The sequence below is a fragment of the Carcharodon carcharias genome, chromosome 2 (assembly GCF_017639515.1).
Source record: "Carcharodon carcharias isolate sCarCar2 chromosome 2, sCarCar2.pri, whole genome shotgun sequence".
NCBI classification, from domain to species: domain Eukaryota; kingdom Metazoa; phylum Chordata; class Chondrichthyes; order Lamniformes; family Lamnidae; genus Carcharodon; species Carcharodon carcharias.
This window is the reverse complement of record NC_054468.1, coordinates 208,705,997-208,724,309: the sequence shown is the minus strand read 5'-3', so window position 1 is coordinate 208,724,309 and position 18,313 is coordinate 208,705,997. Positions and strand designations below refer to the sequence as shown.

The following is an 18,313-nucleotide window of genomic DNA, read 5'->3' as shown; positions in this document are numbered from 1 at the left end:
TCTAATCTAAACAAGATGGCCCGTCTGTCAAAGCACTCCAACAGACTCTTTTTTCACTCTCGCTGACAGTTTAATCTGTTTTCTTTTAAGTTTAAAGATCAGGTGATTTTGAAAAAAACTTCAGACCATGACATTTAAACAGACCTATCCACCCTTCAAGAGTGTTTATGCCTATTCCATCAAATCATGTCTCCCACACTGTGGGTTAAGGGCCTTGGAACAGGCAAAATGGGGCCTGTATTAACACAGCACTAAGATAAAATGGCTATGCTGAGCTTGGGTTTCCCACCTATGTGAATCATGGCCTGTCCCTTTCCCCTCGCCGGCCAAAATTGGATCTGTCAGAAATGGGGACGCATCTTTTGCATTCAGATCCAACATGCCATTTTTTTAAAGGTCTGTGGAGTCCCCCCAAACTCTGTGAAAATCCTGCCCTTAGTAAGCGTACACTTGGTGTATTGTGTACAGTTACTAATGTGTTTATTTTTCATAATCTTGTTTTTGATTTATGTATTGAGAAACCTTGTACTTGTGGCCTGATTAAAATTTTCCCATATCCCAGTTGGCCATCACTATTTTTCTAATGAATACCACTGATCTATAGGGAATGCTGTGCTTTTTGAATATTTGGCTGTTAAGTGTCAAAGCCTAGAGAAAACCTATGGGCAAGTGCACGTGTAACAGCCAGCTGGTGCCACTTGTTCACCAGTCAGGGAAAGTGACAGCCCAGTGTTTGGTACCTTAGGTTCCACACAAACATCAGATACAGTTAAGGGAAAGGAAAAAAATCTGTAACCTTTTAATAAAACATTTTTTCCCATATAAATGTCAATAAAAGTTAATAACAAAAGCCTATACTTACAACACGTTGTTAACCTGTAAAATAAGAAAAAGGATAAAAACTTTAAACCCTCTAAGCTCCATTGATTGTGAAGCCCTCTCTAGATGGTCAAAGCGTGTGGTCAGCCCAATCCTGAGTGAACGAAGCAGAAAGTTAAGCTAGGCTTTGTTTCTGTGTATTACAGGGCAGGATTTTACCCTTGGCAGGCGTGCTTGGCGGGGGTGGTCAGGAAGCTGAATTTGCTTAGCTACTTAATGGCTTTAGTAGGCCTTTTAATTGTTGGCAGGCGCACAGCTGATTCTGGCACGCACCCGCCGAACTAAATATCGCGAGACTGCAATATTGTTGGGGTGCTCGCCCAACGTCATCGCGCGTCATTTTACGCTCAGGAGTGTCGGGCACGTGCCCGCCGCCAAGCATAATATTCTGCCCATAGTATTTAAAAGCAACTATGGCTTTTCTAGGCCAATCTTAAAATGACTTCTGCCGCAAGAGTGATGCAGATCCAGCTATATAGATACGAGCTGGGTTTTTCAGTCTCCCGTCACCAATTCCACCTACTGCACAAAATTTGAGGGGGCAACAAATTGGTGACCACTTTGATATCTGTTATTTTATCTTTTTATATCAGTCTGAAGATGCTGCCAAGGCAAATTCAATTCATTTTATTGTGGCTGATTCTAAACGAAACAGACCTGAACAGAAACCGGGAGCAGAATTTTTGGTCCCGCCGGAGGGCGCGCGTCCAACCCAAACAGTGGTGAAATAGTGCGCGATGACGCTGGGTGAGAGTCCCGATGTCATCACGCTCTCTCGTGATCTTTCAGTCTCTCACGTGCGTGTCCGCCGACAATCAAGAGGCCTATTAAGGCCCTTAAACAATTAATCAAATAGAATTTTTCGCTGCCTGTCCAACTGTTTGGTTGGCGGGCGGGCAAACAGGCCAGGCAGCCTTTGCATTTTCCATTAATTGGCCAACCAGTGTGAATTCATGGCCGGGGCCTGATCGCGAGCGGCAGTCAGCCTTGTGTCCATTCCCGGGTCTGCTCACCACGCCCGCCCGATGAGGGAAAACCCTCCCCAGGAAATTATTGTGCATTTTTTTTTCTTTTGGTTGTTGATTTTATCTGCTCCACAGGCTTCCAGTGTCAGCAGTGCAGTGATATGGGTGCCTTCAGCGTACCTGAGTAAAGTAGGACAAAAACTGAATTAGCGTTCTCACTCTTTGTTTGAACTGTTGTCAGGTGAAGCCAGGATTGTGCTCACCATTGTGCAGTAAACTACTAAGCCCCAAAAATTTGCAAGATTTTGAGCACACCAGGGGCGCTAGTTAGGTAGGCAAGGATGAAATTTGAGCAAGACCCAGTTATGATTCATCATTTTCAGCCTTGACCTCTCTGGTAGAAGTGGGTGAAAGAGCTTTTTTTGCACCTGCCTCATTCTGTAAAAAGTCTAGCAGGATAATGTAACATGTCCAAGTTTGCACCTCTCCCACACACTGTTTGAAACATGCATACATGACTGCCAGGGCCTCATTCTGGCAGAGGTTATATTAACAAAGGTCAGGGCGTTTCGGATGGCGGGTTCTCCCATCTCATCTCCATCCGAAGAGTGGGTGGGGAACACATCCCGGCCAACTCTGCCTGCCCCGCAGCCATTTCATGTTCGAATGAGCATCGGTTGGCTACAGGCAGGACTTCTGCCCCTCACCTGGGAGGAAATCCCACCTTAGAAAGCTGCCGTCCAATCTGATTGGCCGGCAGCCCTCTAGTCCCTGCAGGAACAGAAGCTGCAGTGGACAGGAGAGGAACTTCCTGAAGACATCAGAGCCTAAGGTCCAGGACTGGATGGAAAGGTAAGTTTTCGGGGTCTCAGGGCAAGGAGGGTAGAGGAGGCCTGGTGGGGGTGGATAATGGGCGATTGGGGTGTCAAGGGAGAGAGAACCTTGGGGAGGTGGGGGTGGAGGCCTGCTGTCAAAGTCAGAAGGGGGCTTCTGATGGAGGCCCCCAACCCTTCTCGACCGAGGTTGATCATTTTCAGGCTTCCCCTGTATCCTAGAAATCCTCCTGCCAGCCTAAAAATTGAGGCTGAGTGGGAAACAGCCCTTACATGGCTAAGAGTTTCCCCGCCCCCACCCACCACACCTTCAAACCTGCCAGCGGGGGAGCATGAAATTCAGGCCAATAATTTAAAACCCATTTTGCCTACTTTAGCTGATACAACTGTCCATTCAACACAGCAACATGACAATGCAGTTTCCTACATCGCTAACCCCTCTCATTGCTGTGCTGTCCTCATCCATGCCCTCTCAGCCCTTCCCTAGCCAAATAGGCATCTCAGTAGCATTGATACTAGCCTATGCATACACCTGAATTATGCAAAGACACTTGAACCCATGAATTCGTATAGGGCCCGGGTGCAGCTGATCAGGAGGCAAAGGCTTTTCACCATGTTTGCGCAACGGTCACTTGCACAATGAACCAGAGATCCATTGAAACCTTTAGAACCATAATTTAGCAAGGAATTTTAGTAGCTGGCAACAAAGAATAAAGAAAAAAAAATCAAACAACAGCAATGTTTCCGCCCATTTATTTCTCCCGACGCATTCAGAGGCTTCAGGCTTATATATTCAGGAGACGACCAGAGAAAATTGGGATAAGAAAAGATTCAGTCAGTATCAGTATCCACGAATGGTACAGGTATTAGGAAATGTGCTCATTGGATTTACATAAAGTAGCTAATTTTGCTAGAAAGCATTAAGAAAGGTGCTGTTTAAAATAAACTGCTGATTAAAACAAAAAAAAAGCTTCTGATTATCAGCGCTTTTGTTTGCGTTGCTGATGCAGAATGAAACAAAACTGCTTTTATTTTATAAGCTCATTTGTTTTATTTGATGGCTATAAAAGTTGTTCCCATTAGATTTTGAGTGGAAGTTTAATGGTGGATTTTACTGAGGCATTTGTAAACAGTGTTGACTCTGGGCTGCTCAATTTTGATAATGGCCATTCTGATATTGACTTTCAAAATCACATTGTGGTTATTATCCAAGATTCATTTGTTTTGGCAGAAAGTACATGGTTTTTAGGGACGCGCTTCCTCGTTTCCCTGCAATAAAGAGTTTAGAAAATGACTAATATTGGGTAAGATATGGAAAACAGCAGTGGCTGTAAAACATAACAGCTTGGGTTTCTCCTTCATAACCTAAAGTTGCAATCTGTTCTGTAATAATGTTCCAGGTGTTGATGGCATACTTCACGATGCAAATTGTATGGACATGTTTCATAGGCCAGCCTCCCAGCTCTTCCAAACTCAGCAGGATCTTCCTTGATAATTCATAATCTCCTGCCTCAGGGTTACAGTTTCCCATGTATATACAACCTGCCATTAATTCATGGCCTTCTTTTGCTTTCTGTCCCTTAACAGCAAGGGAGCTATGGAGATAGGGTTTTTATCGTCACCATTTTTTCCCTGTTCTCTTTCGCTATTTACTTATCCCATTTTTGTTTAATAATTTTTAAGTTGCGGCTCAGTGGCAGCACTCATGGCTCAGAAGGTCGTGGGTACAAGTCCCTTTTCAGAAACTTGAGCACGTAATCTAGGCTGACACTTCAGTGCAATACTGAGCGAGTGTTGCACTGTCAGAAGTACCGCCTCTCAGATGAAACGTAAACCCAAACCCCCTCAAGTAAAAGTAAAAGATTTCATAGTACTATTTGAAGAAGAGCAGGAAGTTCTGCTTGGTATCCTGACCAACAGTTATCCCTCAACCAATATCATAAAATCAGAGAAATAGGTGATCTGGTCACTTATTTCATTGCTGTTTATTGATTTCCACACTTCCCTACATTACATTGACTGCACTTCCAAATCACACTATTGGCCATTAAGGATGTTCGGACACTCAGATTGTGGAAGACAATAGATAAATACAAGTTTTTTTTTACTTTCGTTACTATTTTTTAATTAACTTGAGTTTCCCGCATTTTTCCTACTGTATCATTCAATCTGAATTCCTATTCGCTGCTGCTGCAACAACAGTAATGTGCATCCCATTTCCTAAACCTTCTCCTATTGCCTTGGCACTTTGCTAATCTAGTGCCAAAATTATTGTACATGGAAATATGTTGTCACTCATTCAACTCATCCCAATGTACAGTGAAGGGTATTGACAGCAAAGATAAGTTGATTGAGAGTAACATAGGATGAGAAGAATCTTGAATGACATAGTACGAGCTTGGCTCGGACAAGAAACAACTCTTGCCCAGAGATGGTGTTGGCAGACTTCAAGAGTGGAAACAACTAAAATACCCATGGCCCACAGGGAATAAGAAGACCAAGGAAGTGCTGGATGGACAATGTCTCAGAAAGGGATACAGATGACTGAAATGGTCAGGCTAGTTTGGAATCGAAAACAATTGACAGGTGAAAGCAATTGACATTTCATTCAGCTCCAACTTCAATGCTGACGTGATGAATGGAATTTATTAGTGAAGACTAGAGTTGCCAGCTGTTGCTGAACTGACTGGAGGTTTTATCACTATATCTCTCATCTTCACCTGCCCGGCCCCTCACACAGATGCTATTGGTTGCCAAACATGGGATCCTTCACTTGGTTTTTTGTTGGTGGTCTCCAATGGTCTTTTAAAGGACGATTGGTTAAGCCAGAGAAAAACTGAGCGATGTATGCATTTTAAAAAATTTTTTCATGGGATATGAGTGTTGTTGGCATGACCGACATTTGTTGCTGATCCATAATTATCCTTGAGAAGGTGGTGGTAAGCTTCCACCTTGAACGGCTGCAGCCTATCTGGAATAGGTACACATCATTGCTACTGGGTCAAAATGCTGGAATTCCCTTCCAAACAACACCGAAGGAACAGTGATATAGTTCAAAGTCAGGAGGGTGTGAGAGAGGAACTTGCAGATGGTGGTGGTCCCATGTGTCTGCTGTCCTTACCTTTCTAGGTGGTGGAGGTCACAGGTTTGGAAAGGTGCTGCTGAAGGAGGCTTGATGAGTTGCTGCAATGCATCTTGTAGAGGGTACACACTGCTACCACTGTGTATCAGCGGTTTAGGGAGCGAATGTCGAAGGTGGTGGATGGGGTGACAATCCAGAGGGCTGCTTTGTCCTGGATTGTTTCAAGCTTCCTGAGTGTTGCTGGAGCCGTACTCATCCAGGCAAGTGGAAAGTAATCCAACACACTCCTGACTGGCAACTTGTAGTTGATGAACTGGCTTTGGGAAATCAGGAGTTGAGTTATTCACTGCAAAGTCCCCAGCCCCACACCTGCTCTTGTAGCCACTATGTTTACGTGGCTATTCCAGTTAAGTTTGGGGGATTCAGCGGTGTTGAATATCAAGGGGAGTTGGTTAGATTTTTTCTTGTTGGAGATGATCATTACCTGGCACTTTTGTGGCACGAAGTCACTTGCCACGTATCAGCCCAAGCCTGAATGTTGTTCAGTTCTTGCTGCATATGGGCATGAATTGCTTCAGTATCAGGAATCGCGAATGATGCTGAACATTATGTGTTTCATCAGCGAACATCCCCACTTCTGACCTTATGATGGAGGGAAGATCACTGGTGAGCAGCTGAAGCTGAGCTTGAGGTCAGGGTGATAAAACAGGCATTGTGTCATTAAATGCCCAACAAACAGGTGCAGAGTGAGTTATTTTTTCCCCCATTTTTTATTTTAGTACTCTGATTTGGTGTTAAGAACAGATTACATAGTTAATGTGCAACATGTGTTATGTTAATATCCTATTATGGTTTTTAGGCAAAATATTATGATTTTAAAGCAAAACTGGGCAGCTATGTAGTAATTGAGATGCGCTCCTATTCTGTGTCCCATTCATTTTTCTAACTCTGAATTTGAAGGATGGTCCCTGCCAACATTTGAGTGGGCATACTGTAATGATGTTTAAATGATAGTAACTTTAACTTACATCATAGCAGTGTTGGGTGCAAGAATCTCCTGATTTCCCCCGCCCTCCAGAATTGCTTTGAGGGGTGAGGGCAATTACCCTGTGTCTGCAACCCTTCAAAAAAGCCTCCAACTCCAAGTTAAAGTCAGAAACTTCAGAGGGTTCTGACTTACTTAACTGGATAGTTACCCAGAAAATGTTAGACTGAAAAAGATAGGTCTAACTCCTGGATAAGTATACAATTGGCACCACCCTGAATCCCCCCCCCAACCCTCCGACTCCCCCGCAACCCAGCACAGGTGGGTGTTTAAATCTAAAGACCTTGTGTATTCAACCTTCTGTGGTCTGCCACACGTGATCTGCACCCACCAAAACCAAAACCATCCCCCCTCCCCCTCTCGCAAGTGGACTCTCTCTCATCGAGGCTGAGCAATCTTCCAAAGTTATTTAAGTGACCCAAAGATTCAGCTGGGGTCAAGGGTAAAAGGAGTGAAAGTTCAGTTCCGCCAAAGATATGCCTGGATTATGCAAAACTAAAAAAAATCCAGGTTCATAGTAATGACACCAGTTTGCTGCATCATTCAGGCGCTATGCATTCCTACATAGGCAAAGAGCGCCACCTTGTGGGATGATTTTTGTTTCTTTCCACCACATAAATGTCACCAACACCCGTCTGTCTAAGTCAGTAATATGAAAACCAACATGGAATACTTGCATGGGTTATTCTTAACATCAGGAAAGGGTTACAGATGATATTGTGACTGTCCATTCAGAAGAACATGCCAGTAAATAAATCCACTTGTTTCACTGGCAGCCACAATATGATGGCTCAGAACCCGGTCTCTGGATGGTCAGACCTCGGAGGTACCCTGGAAGATGTGCTGGGGGACCCTTCAGAGGTCCCAACACAAGGACTCCGCAGGAATTGCCTGGAAAGTTTCAACTTCTGATGGGCAATTACCCTGTGCCTGTAACCCTCCGAAAAAGCCTCCAACTCCAAGTTGCAGTCAGAAACTTCAGAAGGTTCTGACTTACTTAACTGAATAGTTACCCAGAAATGTCCGGATACTCCCAACCCTCTGACCCCCTGCCCTGACCTTCCAACTCTCCCTCCCACCCAATCTGACACGACCTCACCACCCTATCACTCCACCATCCTGCCAGCCTACCCACCCACCACCCTGCTACCTACCATCCAACTAGCACCCTACCATGCTACCCATTTACCTCACTCACACTCATTCACTAACACAGGGTAAAGCTATTTAAATGTCCCAAAGCTTCTCTGCGCTAGTGAATGAACCATTACTAAATTACCAAATTACTAAACTGCGGCAGCTAGTGCTGTAAAGGAGGGCATGGCTTGGTTTCCCTCATCAATGCTGCTGTATGAGGAACGACTATGAGAACAGGTACATTCCGCATTTCTGCATAGGCCCAGTTCAGAGTTCTGGGTCAGGAATGTGGAGCTCCAGCGCTGAGTTAAAAAACAGGAGCAGAGTGGCAATCCTCAGCAGATTCAGTCCAACGTAAAGCAAGCAAACAATGCTGTTCCACTGTCAACTATTTCAGTTGTAACAAGTTGGCATTATGTTAAAATTAACAAGGTTTAAAAGATGCTGTTAAGTGTCAATGTGCCAATGTCCCTGAGGCAGTAATTCTAACAGCTTTTAACACCAGAGGCTGTCAGGGGTGAAAGACATGTGCAAATGGCAGCTAATTCTGCTTCCCAGCAGCTCAGACAGGAGTGCATTTCACTTTAGTCACTCATTTTCCATTACAGCCCAACAAGCGATCTTAAAGAAACAAGGAATGCTGGAAATGCTCAGTTGACAACAGGCCTTATGAAGGGTCATCGACCTGAAATGTAAACTGGTGTTTCTCTCTACACGTGATGCCTGACCTGCTGAATATTTCTAGTATTTTCTGTTTTTATTTCAAATTTGCAGCATCTGCAATATTTTGCTCTTCTATAAGGGATCTCACACCACAGCCCTCTTGAGAGATGCATGGTAAATACGTTTGGGCCAGGACTTTGCCCTTGTCGGGCGGGCTTGTAGGGGCGAGTGGGAGCAGTCGGGAAGCAGACTACCGCCCGCGATCGGGCCACGATCGCGATTTCATGATGGCGGGCCAATTAAGGCCCGCCCAGCGTGAAACGTGCGTTGCAGCGCTCAGCGCTGCCTGTGTAGAGGGGGAGGAGGGGGAGTGGGGAACTTTGCACATGCGTACAACTGCGCACAGGAAAAGCTTCCTGAGGCACAGAGCTCAGGAATAAAGATAAGGAATTTTAAAATGTTATGAAGCATGTCCCCCCCACCATGTGAGTCTGTTATTATGTTATTAATAAAGTGTTAAAACTTTTATTTAATTTTTAATTGCCGTTGGAAACCTCGCCCCGCCCGTGGATGAGGTTTCCTAAAAAACCCAAAGGCTGCTTGGCCTTTTTGCCTGCCCGCCAACCGTAAGGTTGGACAGGCAGCGAAAAATTTAATTCCATTGGGACTTTAATGGACTTAATAGACCTGTTCATTGTTGGCGGGTGCACTGCCGACTCCCGCACGCGCCTCAACTGGAATATTGCGCGATGACATCAGGACGCTCCCCAATGTATCATTTTACACTCGTTCGGGTTGGATGCATGCCCAGCTGACAAGCGAAAAATTCTGGCCTTGGTAAAAGTAACTTCTTTTGATTTTCTGTTCTCTTTAGACATTGCCAGAGGTATGTTCTGAACAGGATGAGCTGGATTTCCTGATGGAGGCCTTGATAATTAGGTAAGACTGTCTTAACAAATTGTCAAAGGAAACAGTAAGGTTCCTTGCCAAACAGCATTAGAAGCCACAACTTCACTTCACCTTCCCCTATTTTCTTTTTTTTTCCCCTTTGTTCTCATTCCAATCTTCTTCTCATCCCATCTCATTCCTGGAATGAAGAGTTTATCTATAAGGAAAAGTTGGACAGGTTGGGCCTACACCCACTGGAGTTTAGAAGAATGAGATGTGATCTTATTGAAACATATAAGACCCTGAGGGGGTTTAATAGGGTAGATGCTGGGGGGATGTTTCCTCTTCTAGGCAACACTAGAATGAGGGGACACAGTTTAATAAGAGTTCTCCTTTTTAGGACGGGGATGAGGAAGAATGTTTTCTCTCATTAGTCTTTGGAATTCTCTTCCCCATAAAGCAGTGGAGACTGCATCTTTGAATTTATTCAGGGCAGGATAGATTTTTAATAGACAAAGGAGTCAAGGGTCATGGGGGCAGAGAAGAAGGTTCAGCTGAGACCACAACCAGATTAGCCATGACCTTATCAAGTGGCACAGCAAACTCGAAGGGCTGAATGGCCTACTCCTTCTCCTAAGTCCTATGTTTCTATGTTCCAATCCCACTCCAAAAAGATGGCCATCACTGTTCAAGCATTTTTTTTTTCAGTTAGTGAGCATGATGATCCGTGGAGTAGATTGCTCCAGGAGATTGCTGCTTCTTAGTTAGCCCAATTTAAATAGTCTGCGAAGAAATTCCTCCTTGTAGGTAGCTGAATCAAGGTAGATAATCTCAAGCCAAGAAATGCCTACGACCCTGGACGTCCATTTGAGGCTCTAACGGATCGAGGGCTATAGTAACCTGGCCACCAAAAACTAGGCAGTAGTACAAAGTGTCAAATCCTTCTCGGGTATTGAACTGAGAATGGTATCATAATCCACCATTAATCCTTAAAATTTGCGTGCTGCAGCACTCAGCACTGCCTGTGCCAGGTGAGGGTTGGGGGGCTGAGGAGGACAAGCACGGAAGTTCAAGCATGACGTGAGTGGGCGCAGTAAAAGCTCCCCGAGGCACAGAGCTGCCTCAGGGAGCTGAAGATTTTCCAAATAAACAAGAAAGAACTTAAAAGTTTTTATTTTTTTTAAATCACTGGTCGAAACCTAAAGGTCGAAGCCTTTAGCTTCCTTGTTGCACAACATCTGTGACATGCAGGAAGATTTGATTTGTATTTGCACTTCAGGACTACGTACCCTGCACATGGAGTTAGTGAACTGTTGTACGCTGGAAGTTTTACAGCAGTAGGTTTCACCATAGCCTTCCATATCTGTGGATTCATGTCTTTTAGAATTCGCAAAGGTAGTACGTTGGCACTTCCCCTGTCTCAACCTTGGCCAAAATGAACGATTACCAACTTTCTTAGATAATTCGAATCTAGGCAAACATTTTGGACAGTGTGGTGGCATCTATGTTTTCCACGAGATTGACATCCCATCATACGCATCATCGTCATTGTCCATTTTATTAATCACCTGTATACCTGTGTGTATGTATATATTTCTGACGGGATACTGGACGGTCATTCTTATTGCTTGAAGGTACCCGTTGTGTATGGGCTGTTTGGATCAGTACACAGCTGTTTGTGGCTGCATCAGCCTATGCTCTAGTGCACTGCCACTGCCAATGGCCCTTTCTGCCACATACCTTGCAGATTTGCTGGAAAGCTGGGCATTTCCTTGGTGCATGGAAAAGGCCACACCTTCCACATGTCTTGCCAGATTTGGACGTTTTAGTGAATGCCTCAACAACTGGGGTTGTACTTAGGACCTGTAAACTTTGTCAACCTGTGAAAATCACTTCATACTTACGTCCATCCTTGAGTAGCTCTTCGATGCTATACATTTAGGCTTGACTAGCAGACCTTTCCGGAATGCTTCAATGGGACTGGATACAATCGCCAACTCAACAATTCTGTCTGCTAGTGCGGCATTTGAAAAATTACAGTACGTACCCTTTTTTCTGCATCTGCTGATGAAATGGCCTATGGATCCTGTAGGCTGTTGTCGAAATGACATGAACAAAAGTTGATAAATATGGAAATTTAACCTGATTCTGAAATGGCCTTCTAATGTAACCTATGGGGAGAGTCTTCTCCCCGTTGGGGGAGCTGAGCGGGAGTGGGCAAGGGCGGGCACACAGCCGATCACTGCCCACAAACGGCTACGTGCTGTCATTTTACATGGGCGACAATTAAGGGGGGAAGTAAGTTGAGCCGTGGCCTGCTCTCTTTCGTGCATGTGCGTGAAAAAGCGCAGAAATCTCTGAGGCACAGAGCTACCTCAGGGAGTTGAATTTCACTTTTCAAAATTTATGTAAAGAAAAAAAAAAATTGAGGCATGTCACCTCATGTGACAGTATCACATGAACTGGGACATATCAATGAATTTTAATGTAAAAAATTTATTGGATTTATAAATCCTTCGTGAAACCTCATCCCACCCATGGATGAGGTTTCATGATAAATGCGAAGGCCGCCTGGGCTCTTCACCTGCCCGCCAACCTTAAGGTTGAATGGTCAGCTCCGTTGATTGTTATCCACCGAACTGAAAATCGGAATGACGCACGCCCAACGTCACTGCACGTCATTTTGCGTGTCAGCGAGCGGGGCCCATCCCTGCACGCTGACCCCAAGATTCTGGCCTATATATTTTGGGGATCTTTTAGCTCTCCTGCTGTTAATAATCCTGGTGTGTTCAGCCTGTGTAGACCTTGATTCCTAATTGCTAGGTGAATTCTTATGGCTTGCTTCTCTGGTTCTGACACACCTGAATCAAGGAACCTTAGCTCTGCGCTGTTTAAACATTCTGAATTTGGGTAGTAGGTCAGCTCAGTGGCAGATTTAGAGTCAGTGGAGCCCTGTGCGCATTTTCAGGAATTCCAACCCCCCCCCTCAGGACCCAGCCAAGAAAAAGAACATTCTCGCTTATCTCCCCCCACCGCCTGATATTTTTCATTCTTTGCGAATGTTACAGTGCGTTTATCTTGATAACTTGGCATTCAGAAAGAAAAAGCTTAACTTTCACCACAAGGTAACAGTTTCATTGTGGATTTCCTACTCCCCAATAAACCAAATCAAATTGTCGGCAAATACAGGATAATCAGAATTCAACAAAATAAGTCCAACACACGCGTGGTCCAGGAGTTTCTGGTTTTCGGAAGGGCTCGTCAGGGGTGGCCACAAAATGGACTGCCGCCCGGCTAATTAACGGCCAGCCCGCGCGTTGCAGTGCTCAGTGCTGCCCGCGTGGGGGGGGTGGGGGTGGGGTGGAGGAGGGCGAACGCAGAAGTTGGAGCATGCACGCACAGTAAAAGCTCCATGAGCACAGAACTGCCCCAGGGAGCTGAAGATTTTTAAAATAAAAAAGTTAAGAAATTAGAAATGGTAAAATGAGCAGGGACATGTTAGAGATGAGTTTGAAAAGTTTTTAAAAAATTTTTAAATCACTGGTCGAAACCTCAAACCGCCCGCGGCTGAGGTTTCGCCAAAAACTCAAAGGCCGTTCGGCTTTTTAGCCCGCCCGCTGACTGAACGGTTGGATGGGCAGCAAAAAAATTTCAAATAATTAGTTCATTAAGGGCCTTAATAGGCCACTTAATTGCCAGCGGGAGTGCTGCTGATCCCGTGTGCGCTCGCCGACCGAAATATCAGGCAAGTGTGTGACGACATCAGGACGCTCGCCCTACATCATCGCACGTCATTTTACACTCATTCAGGTCGGGCGCATGCCTGCCCAACAAGCCAAAAATTCTGCCCATGATGTGTGATTATTAAAAGTGTCTTTTGTAAAATGCAGATGAATGCTACATGTGGAAGAGGTGGTGTGAGTCCTGGCGACTCAATTATCCTTTCAGAGAACAGCACTTGCCAGACAGGCCGAATGGCCTCCTCCAGTGCTCCATGACCACCCCATAAGCAGATAATATCTGGGGCTCTTGCTCTGGCCTGTTCATTAAAAATAAGCCTGAGCATGGGAATTTAAATGTTGGGGAAGTAACAACCACCAGAAAAATGTTTTAAGAGGAGTTGCTAGCGGATTTAAGGTTTAATTCCAACTAACCTGTCAAGAAGCACCTTCCTCCTTTTCTACTTCAGCTGATTGGCTGCTCAGTGTGTTGGTCGCTTTGGAGTTTGGCATCCGGATTACATCTTGTCAGTGGGGAGGGGGATCCGGGGGTGGTGGGGGTGTCCCAGAGGCTTGAGGGGGAGTGAGGAGCTCCCAGGGCCTTGAAGAGGAGGGAAGAGGGTCCCAGGCCCTTATTGGGGTGAGGGGGGTCTCAGAGGCTTGAGGGGGAGTGAGATGCTCCCAGGGCCTTGAGGAGGAGGGAAGAGGGTCCCAGGCCCTTATTGGGGTGAGGGGGGTCCAAGGGCCTTGAGGGTGGGGAGGGTGTTCACGGGGCCTTAGTGGGGAGAAGGGGAGTCCCCGGGCTTTGGGAGGGGAGGGGGTACAGCACTGAGTGTGGCAAAGTGTTGTTACGGAGCTGAGAGGAGCAGATAGCAACCATTTCCCGCTCACGCTCGACGACTGTCCACATCTGCGGTGCTCATGCCCCTTCTCACCCCATGCCCTCACTCCCCCCTCCACCCCACCCCTGGACCACGTGCTGCACCCATGAGGATCTGACCCGCATGTGCGCACAAACACTCACCTAGAAACATTTTGCAACACAAACAGCAGCAATCTTAGACCATCCCAACTCACATTCTGCTGTCTATCTTTGCAAAGGAAACCAGTAAATGTCGTTTGATTTAGACCACCACTCCCTTGTGCACACATTATGCAGCAGACAAAGGCGATTTGGCTTTTCCTTTGGCCGGTTGTAATTCTTTTGTCCGATTTGTCCTGAATTTTGAGTCCCCCTGTTGTTTGGGGGCCCCATGCCACTGAACCTTTTGTTTCATAGTAAACCCACCACTGGTTCAGCTGCAAATCAGTTCAAACTGGGGATTTTGTGGACATTCTGACAACACTCCTTTAACTTTCTTTCTTCTGTAGTAGCTGGGATAAGTGTCGGTGTAGCTCTCCTTGCTAGCTATTGCTCTGGCCCACACCCTGGTCTCTCGTATTTTCTGACTGAGCTAACCCAGTGCTGGTCCTCTGGACGGACTGTCCCACTCATGGAACTGACAGGCTGCATACTGCAATCCCACCACGAGGGATCCGTCTGCTCACCATCTCTTTTCATGAGCACTAGCTCGATGCTGTGTCTCCAAAGCTTTTCTTCAGAATCACCACACTGTGTTTTCAACCCTCTTCGATGCTACGACTTAATTACGGTCTGACCAAAACTCGAGGATCTTCTCATGCCACGTAGTATGATTCAAGGCTGTTCACCACGCCATACCTATACTTAATCGTGCTGCCCCCTGCCTTACCAGCACTGATCACTATGTTGTGGTATTACAATGATGTATTACCTTGGGCTTATTTACTGTACAAGACACAAGGCACTTGTTGCTCATAGGGGATTGGGTAAATGTTTTGTGGGTTCATTTATTAAGACTAGGTACATGAGAACATAGGTAGAAGGCATCAGAGCTGTGTATGTGCTCTTCTCAAAGCAAAAGTGAAATTAAGGCCGGTTCACATGACACATTTCCCTCCTAGTGATGTCATACTGATAGCCCTTAAAGGCATAATACAACAGACCCCATTTCTGCTGAGTTTGTCCTGTAATGGTTGCACTGTAGCTTGCAATGTGATCTGGGCCCTTCCTTTGTGCTTCCACAAAGATCCATTAATATAAAATTTGATACAGAAGAATGACATTAGAAACCCCAAAGCCTCTGGGCTGTGCTTCCATTGCAGCACAAGTAAATTACAATAAAATACATGAGGTGTACAAGCGACCTGCAGTTAATACTGGTGGAAGTGGTTTACTTTGGAGCATTCAGCCTGAACAAACTTTCAAGAGAGATTGCTGGTATTACAGCTAAGCTTTTAAGGCATTATTTTTGTCTTGCAACTGGATTAGGTTTGGCTTGCCTTTGACAATCTGAGACCCATGGGAAATCTTTGGCCCCATTCGTAGTGACAGGATCTGAATAGCAGGTACAGAATTCCTTATTGCATTTTAAATCCTTATTGTAATTTTAAAGGAGGAGGACAAGGACAAGTGCACAAAAGAAGAGAATAGCGCTATTTGACAAAATTTCACTCTATTGTCGCAACAAATTTACAGGGCATGCAGGTCCTACAAAGACCTCATAACTTCGACCTTCACCACTTCACTAGTGTACACTTAACTGGTGATTAGCTACTACCTGATGATCTCCAGCCAGGATTATCTGCTCAGGCAGCTCTACATGTGGCTGCAAAATTGTCATTCGCACTGACATTTAGACCATTGGCTCCTGTTAAGCCACCGCAGTGAATCTCAAAACTGGTCATCCATGAGGTGCTGAGGGCCATCAGCAGCAGCAGAACTGTATACAACCACAATCTGTAACCTCATGGCCTGGCATATTCCTCACTTTACCATCATCATCAAGCCGGGGGATCAGCCTTGGTTCAATGAAGAGTGTAGGAGAGCATGCCAGGAGCAGCACCAGGCATACCTAAAAATGAGGTGTCAACCTAGTGATAGGTCGCTTAGCTGGATGCTATGGAAGGACCCCAAGAAAACTCATACTTCAGAAGATAGCAGGAACGTTGAGGAAGTGAATTCCTGAGAGTTGAGGCACTTTGGTTTAGTCCAAGGAACTGAAGGAACCTTTAAGAGCTTGACAAGTAGCCAAAGGATTTCTGGGGTGAAGTCAAAGTGGAAAGAGAAAGGTTCACTTGAGGATTTCTGTTTTAAAGTTTAAGTAATCGTGTTAATTGTTTTTATTATGGTAAAACATTACTGATAACCTAAGATAGTGTTTAATCAGTAGTGTTTGCTTTGTTTGACTCTTGTAATAGTAAAATCATTTATTTAAACCATAGAATCTTGTGGCTTCATTCTTTCAGTAAATAACAGGAATTTTGAATTTCTCTTTAAAAGTTAACAGTCTCTACATGGATTGTAACAGTGGCTTCTACAACACTTACTTTGATCTCAGTTGAGACCTGTAACTTACTTTGAAAAAGGAAGAAATCTGAAATCCCAGTTGTTTGCTGAAAGAATGAAGCCACAAAGATTCCAGGGTTTGAAACAAAATAATTTTTAACTATGCAAGTGTCAAACAAAGCAAATACTAAGTACTAACTTGGGTAACCACATATGCTCTAAAATGCAGAATCAACATAAGTTGAACATTACTTAACAGGCAAACTGTGTTCAATTATAAACTATAAATTACACATTAAATGACAGATACAACTAAGACAGATCTTACAAATTGGCTCAGCAGTCCACGCAGCATATATGTCATCAATCTCAGTTACAAAGTTTTTTAAAGCTCTTGTCTTCCTCACAAAAAATTTCAGTTCCTCTTCTTCCAGAATTTAGCCTGATCCCCAGCCAACAGCAGTGGACCACCAACTCAAGACCCAAGGGAACGGTCTTAATCAAAAATGTCTCACATCTACAGGACATCCTCAGCTCTGCTTACATCAATGTTAAGTTCAAGTAACAGAAACAGCTGCAGCAACTGTATATTTGCCTATTCTCAGCTTCTGGATCTAGCCTTTTTTCTTCAGCCTGCCTATACTGCACCACTGCAATCATTATTAGAGTCCGATGGCTCTGTGTCCTTTTATATGATTTCAACCAGTTTCAGTCTCTCCAGAAGATTTGGTTTCCAATCTTAGTTTCAGCCATAGTTTTCTTAGGAACTCAATAGGCCAGTTTCCTTTCTCAAGTCCCCTTTCCAGTTTGCATTTTCACTGGAGTCTGTCTCGAAAAATACAAGCTTTGAAATCACAGGTCCCATCCACCAACTTAAACATTCACTCCCTCCACTACCTATGCACAGTGGCAGCAGTGTACACTACAAACAAGATGCACTGGGGCAACTCATCAAGGCTCCTCCAAGAGCACCCGTCAAGACCATGATCTCTACCACCTAGAAAGACAAGGACAGCAGACAGATAGCAACACCCCAACCTGCAAGTTCCCCTCCAAGCCACACGCCATCCTGATTTGGAACTATATCACAATTCCATCACTGTCACCGGATCAAAATCCTGGAGCTCCCTTCTTAACAACACTGTGGGTGTACCTACACCAGACAGACTGCAAGAAGGCAGCATACCATCACTTGCTCAAGGGAAATTAGGGATGGGCAACAAATGCTGGCCTTGCCAGTGATGCCCACATTCCACGAATGAATAAACAAAAAATTGTGCAGAATCAGAGATCCACTTTAGGACGCTACATCTACCTGACTCATTAAGCCATGAACTTTCGTCCTTTTCCAATACTTTACTTCCAGGCTGCATAAAAATTGCACTTCTGAAACCAATACAATATATGGTGTGGTCAGCACTGGAGATGACTGGCAAGTAGAAGTGATAACTGATAGGTGCAATACCGTATAAACAGCCTTGTGGGTTTGCAGGGCCATGGAGTCATAGTCATAGAGGTCTACAGCACAGAAAAAGGCCCATCGGCCCAACAAGCACCTAACTATTCTAATCCCATTTTCCAGCACTAGGCCTATAACCTTGTATGCCATGGCATCGCAAGTGCACATCCAAATACTTCTTGAATGTTATGAGGGTTTCTGCCTCTACCACCCTTTCAGGCAGTGAGTTCCAGATTCCCAGCACCTTCTGGGTGAAAAAATTCTTCCTCACATCCC

The 18,313-nt window shown here is 44.8% G+C and overlaps 1 protein-coding gene across 1 annotated transcript in view; it reads left to right on the top strand.

Annotated features, from left to right (window-relative positions):
* LOC121288717 (ALK tyrosine kinase receptor-like) overlaps positions 1 to 18,313 on the top strand; it is a 172,655-nt gene that overhangs the window by 92,872 nt on the left and 61,470 nt on the right. Inside the window, exon 13 of the mRNA XM_041207475.1 lies at positions 9,479 to 9,543. Coding sequence (XP_041063409.1) covers positions 9,479 to 9,543 — 65 coding nt within the window. The remainder of the gene's footprint in view (positions 1 to 9,478; positions 9,544 to 18,313) is intronic.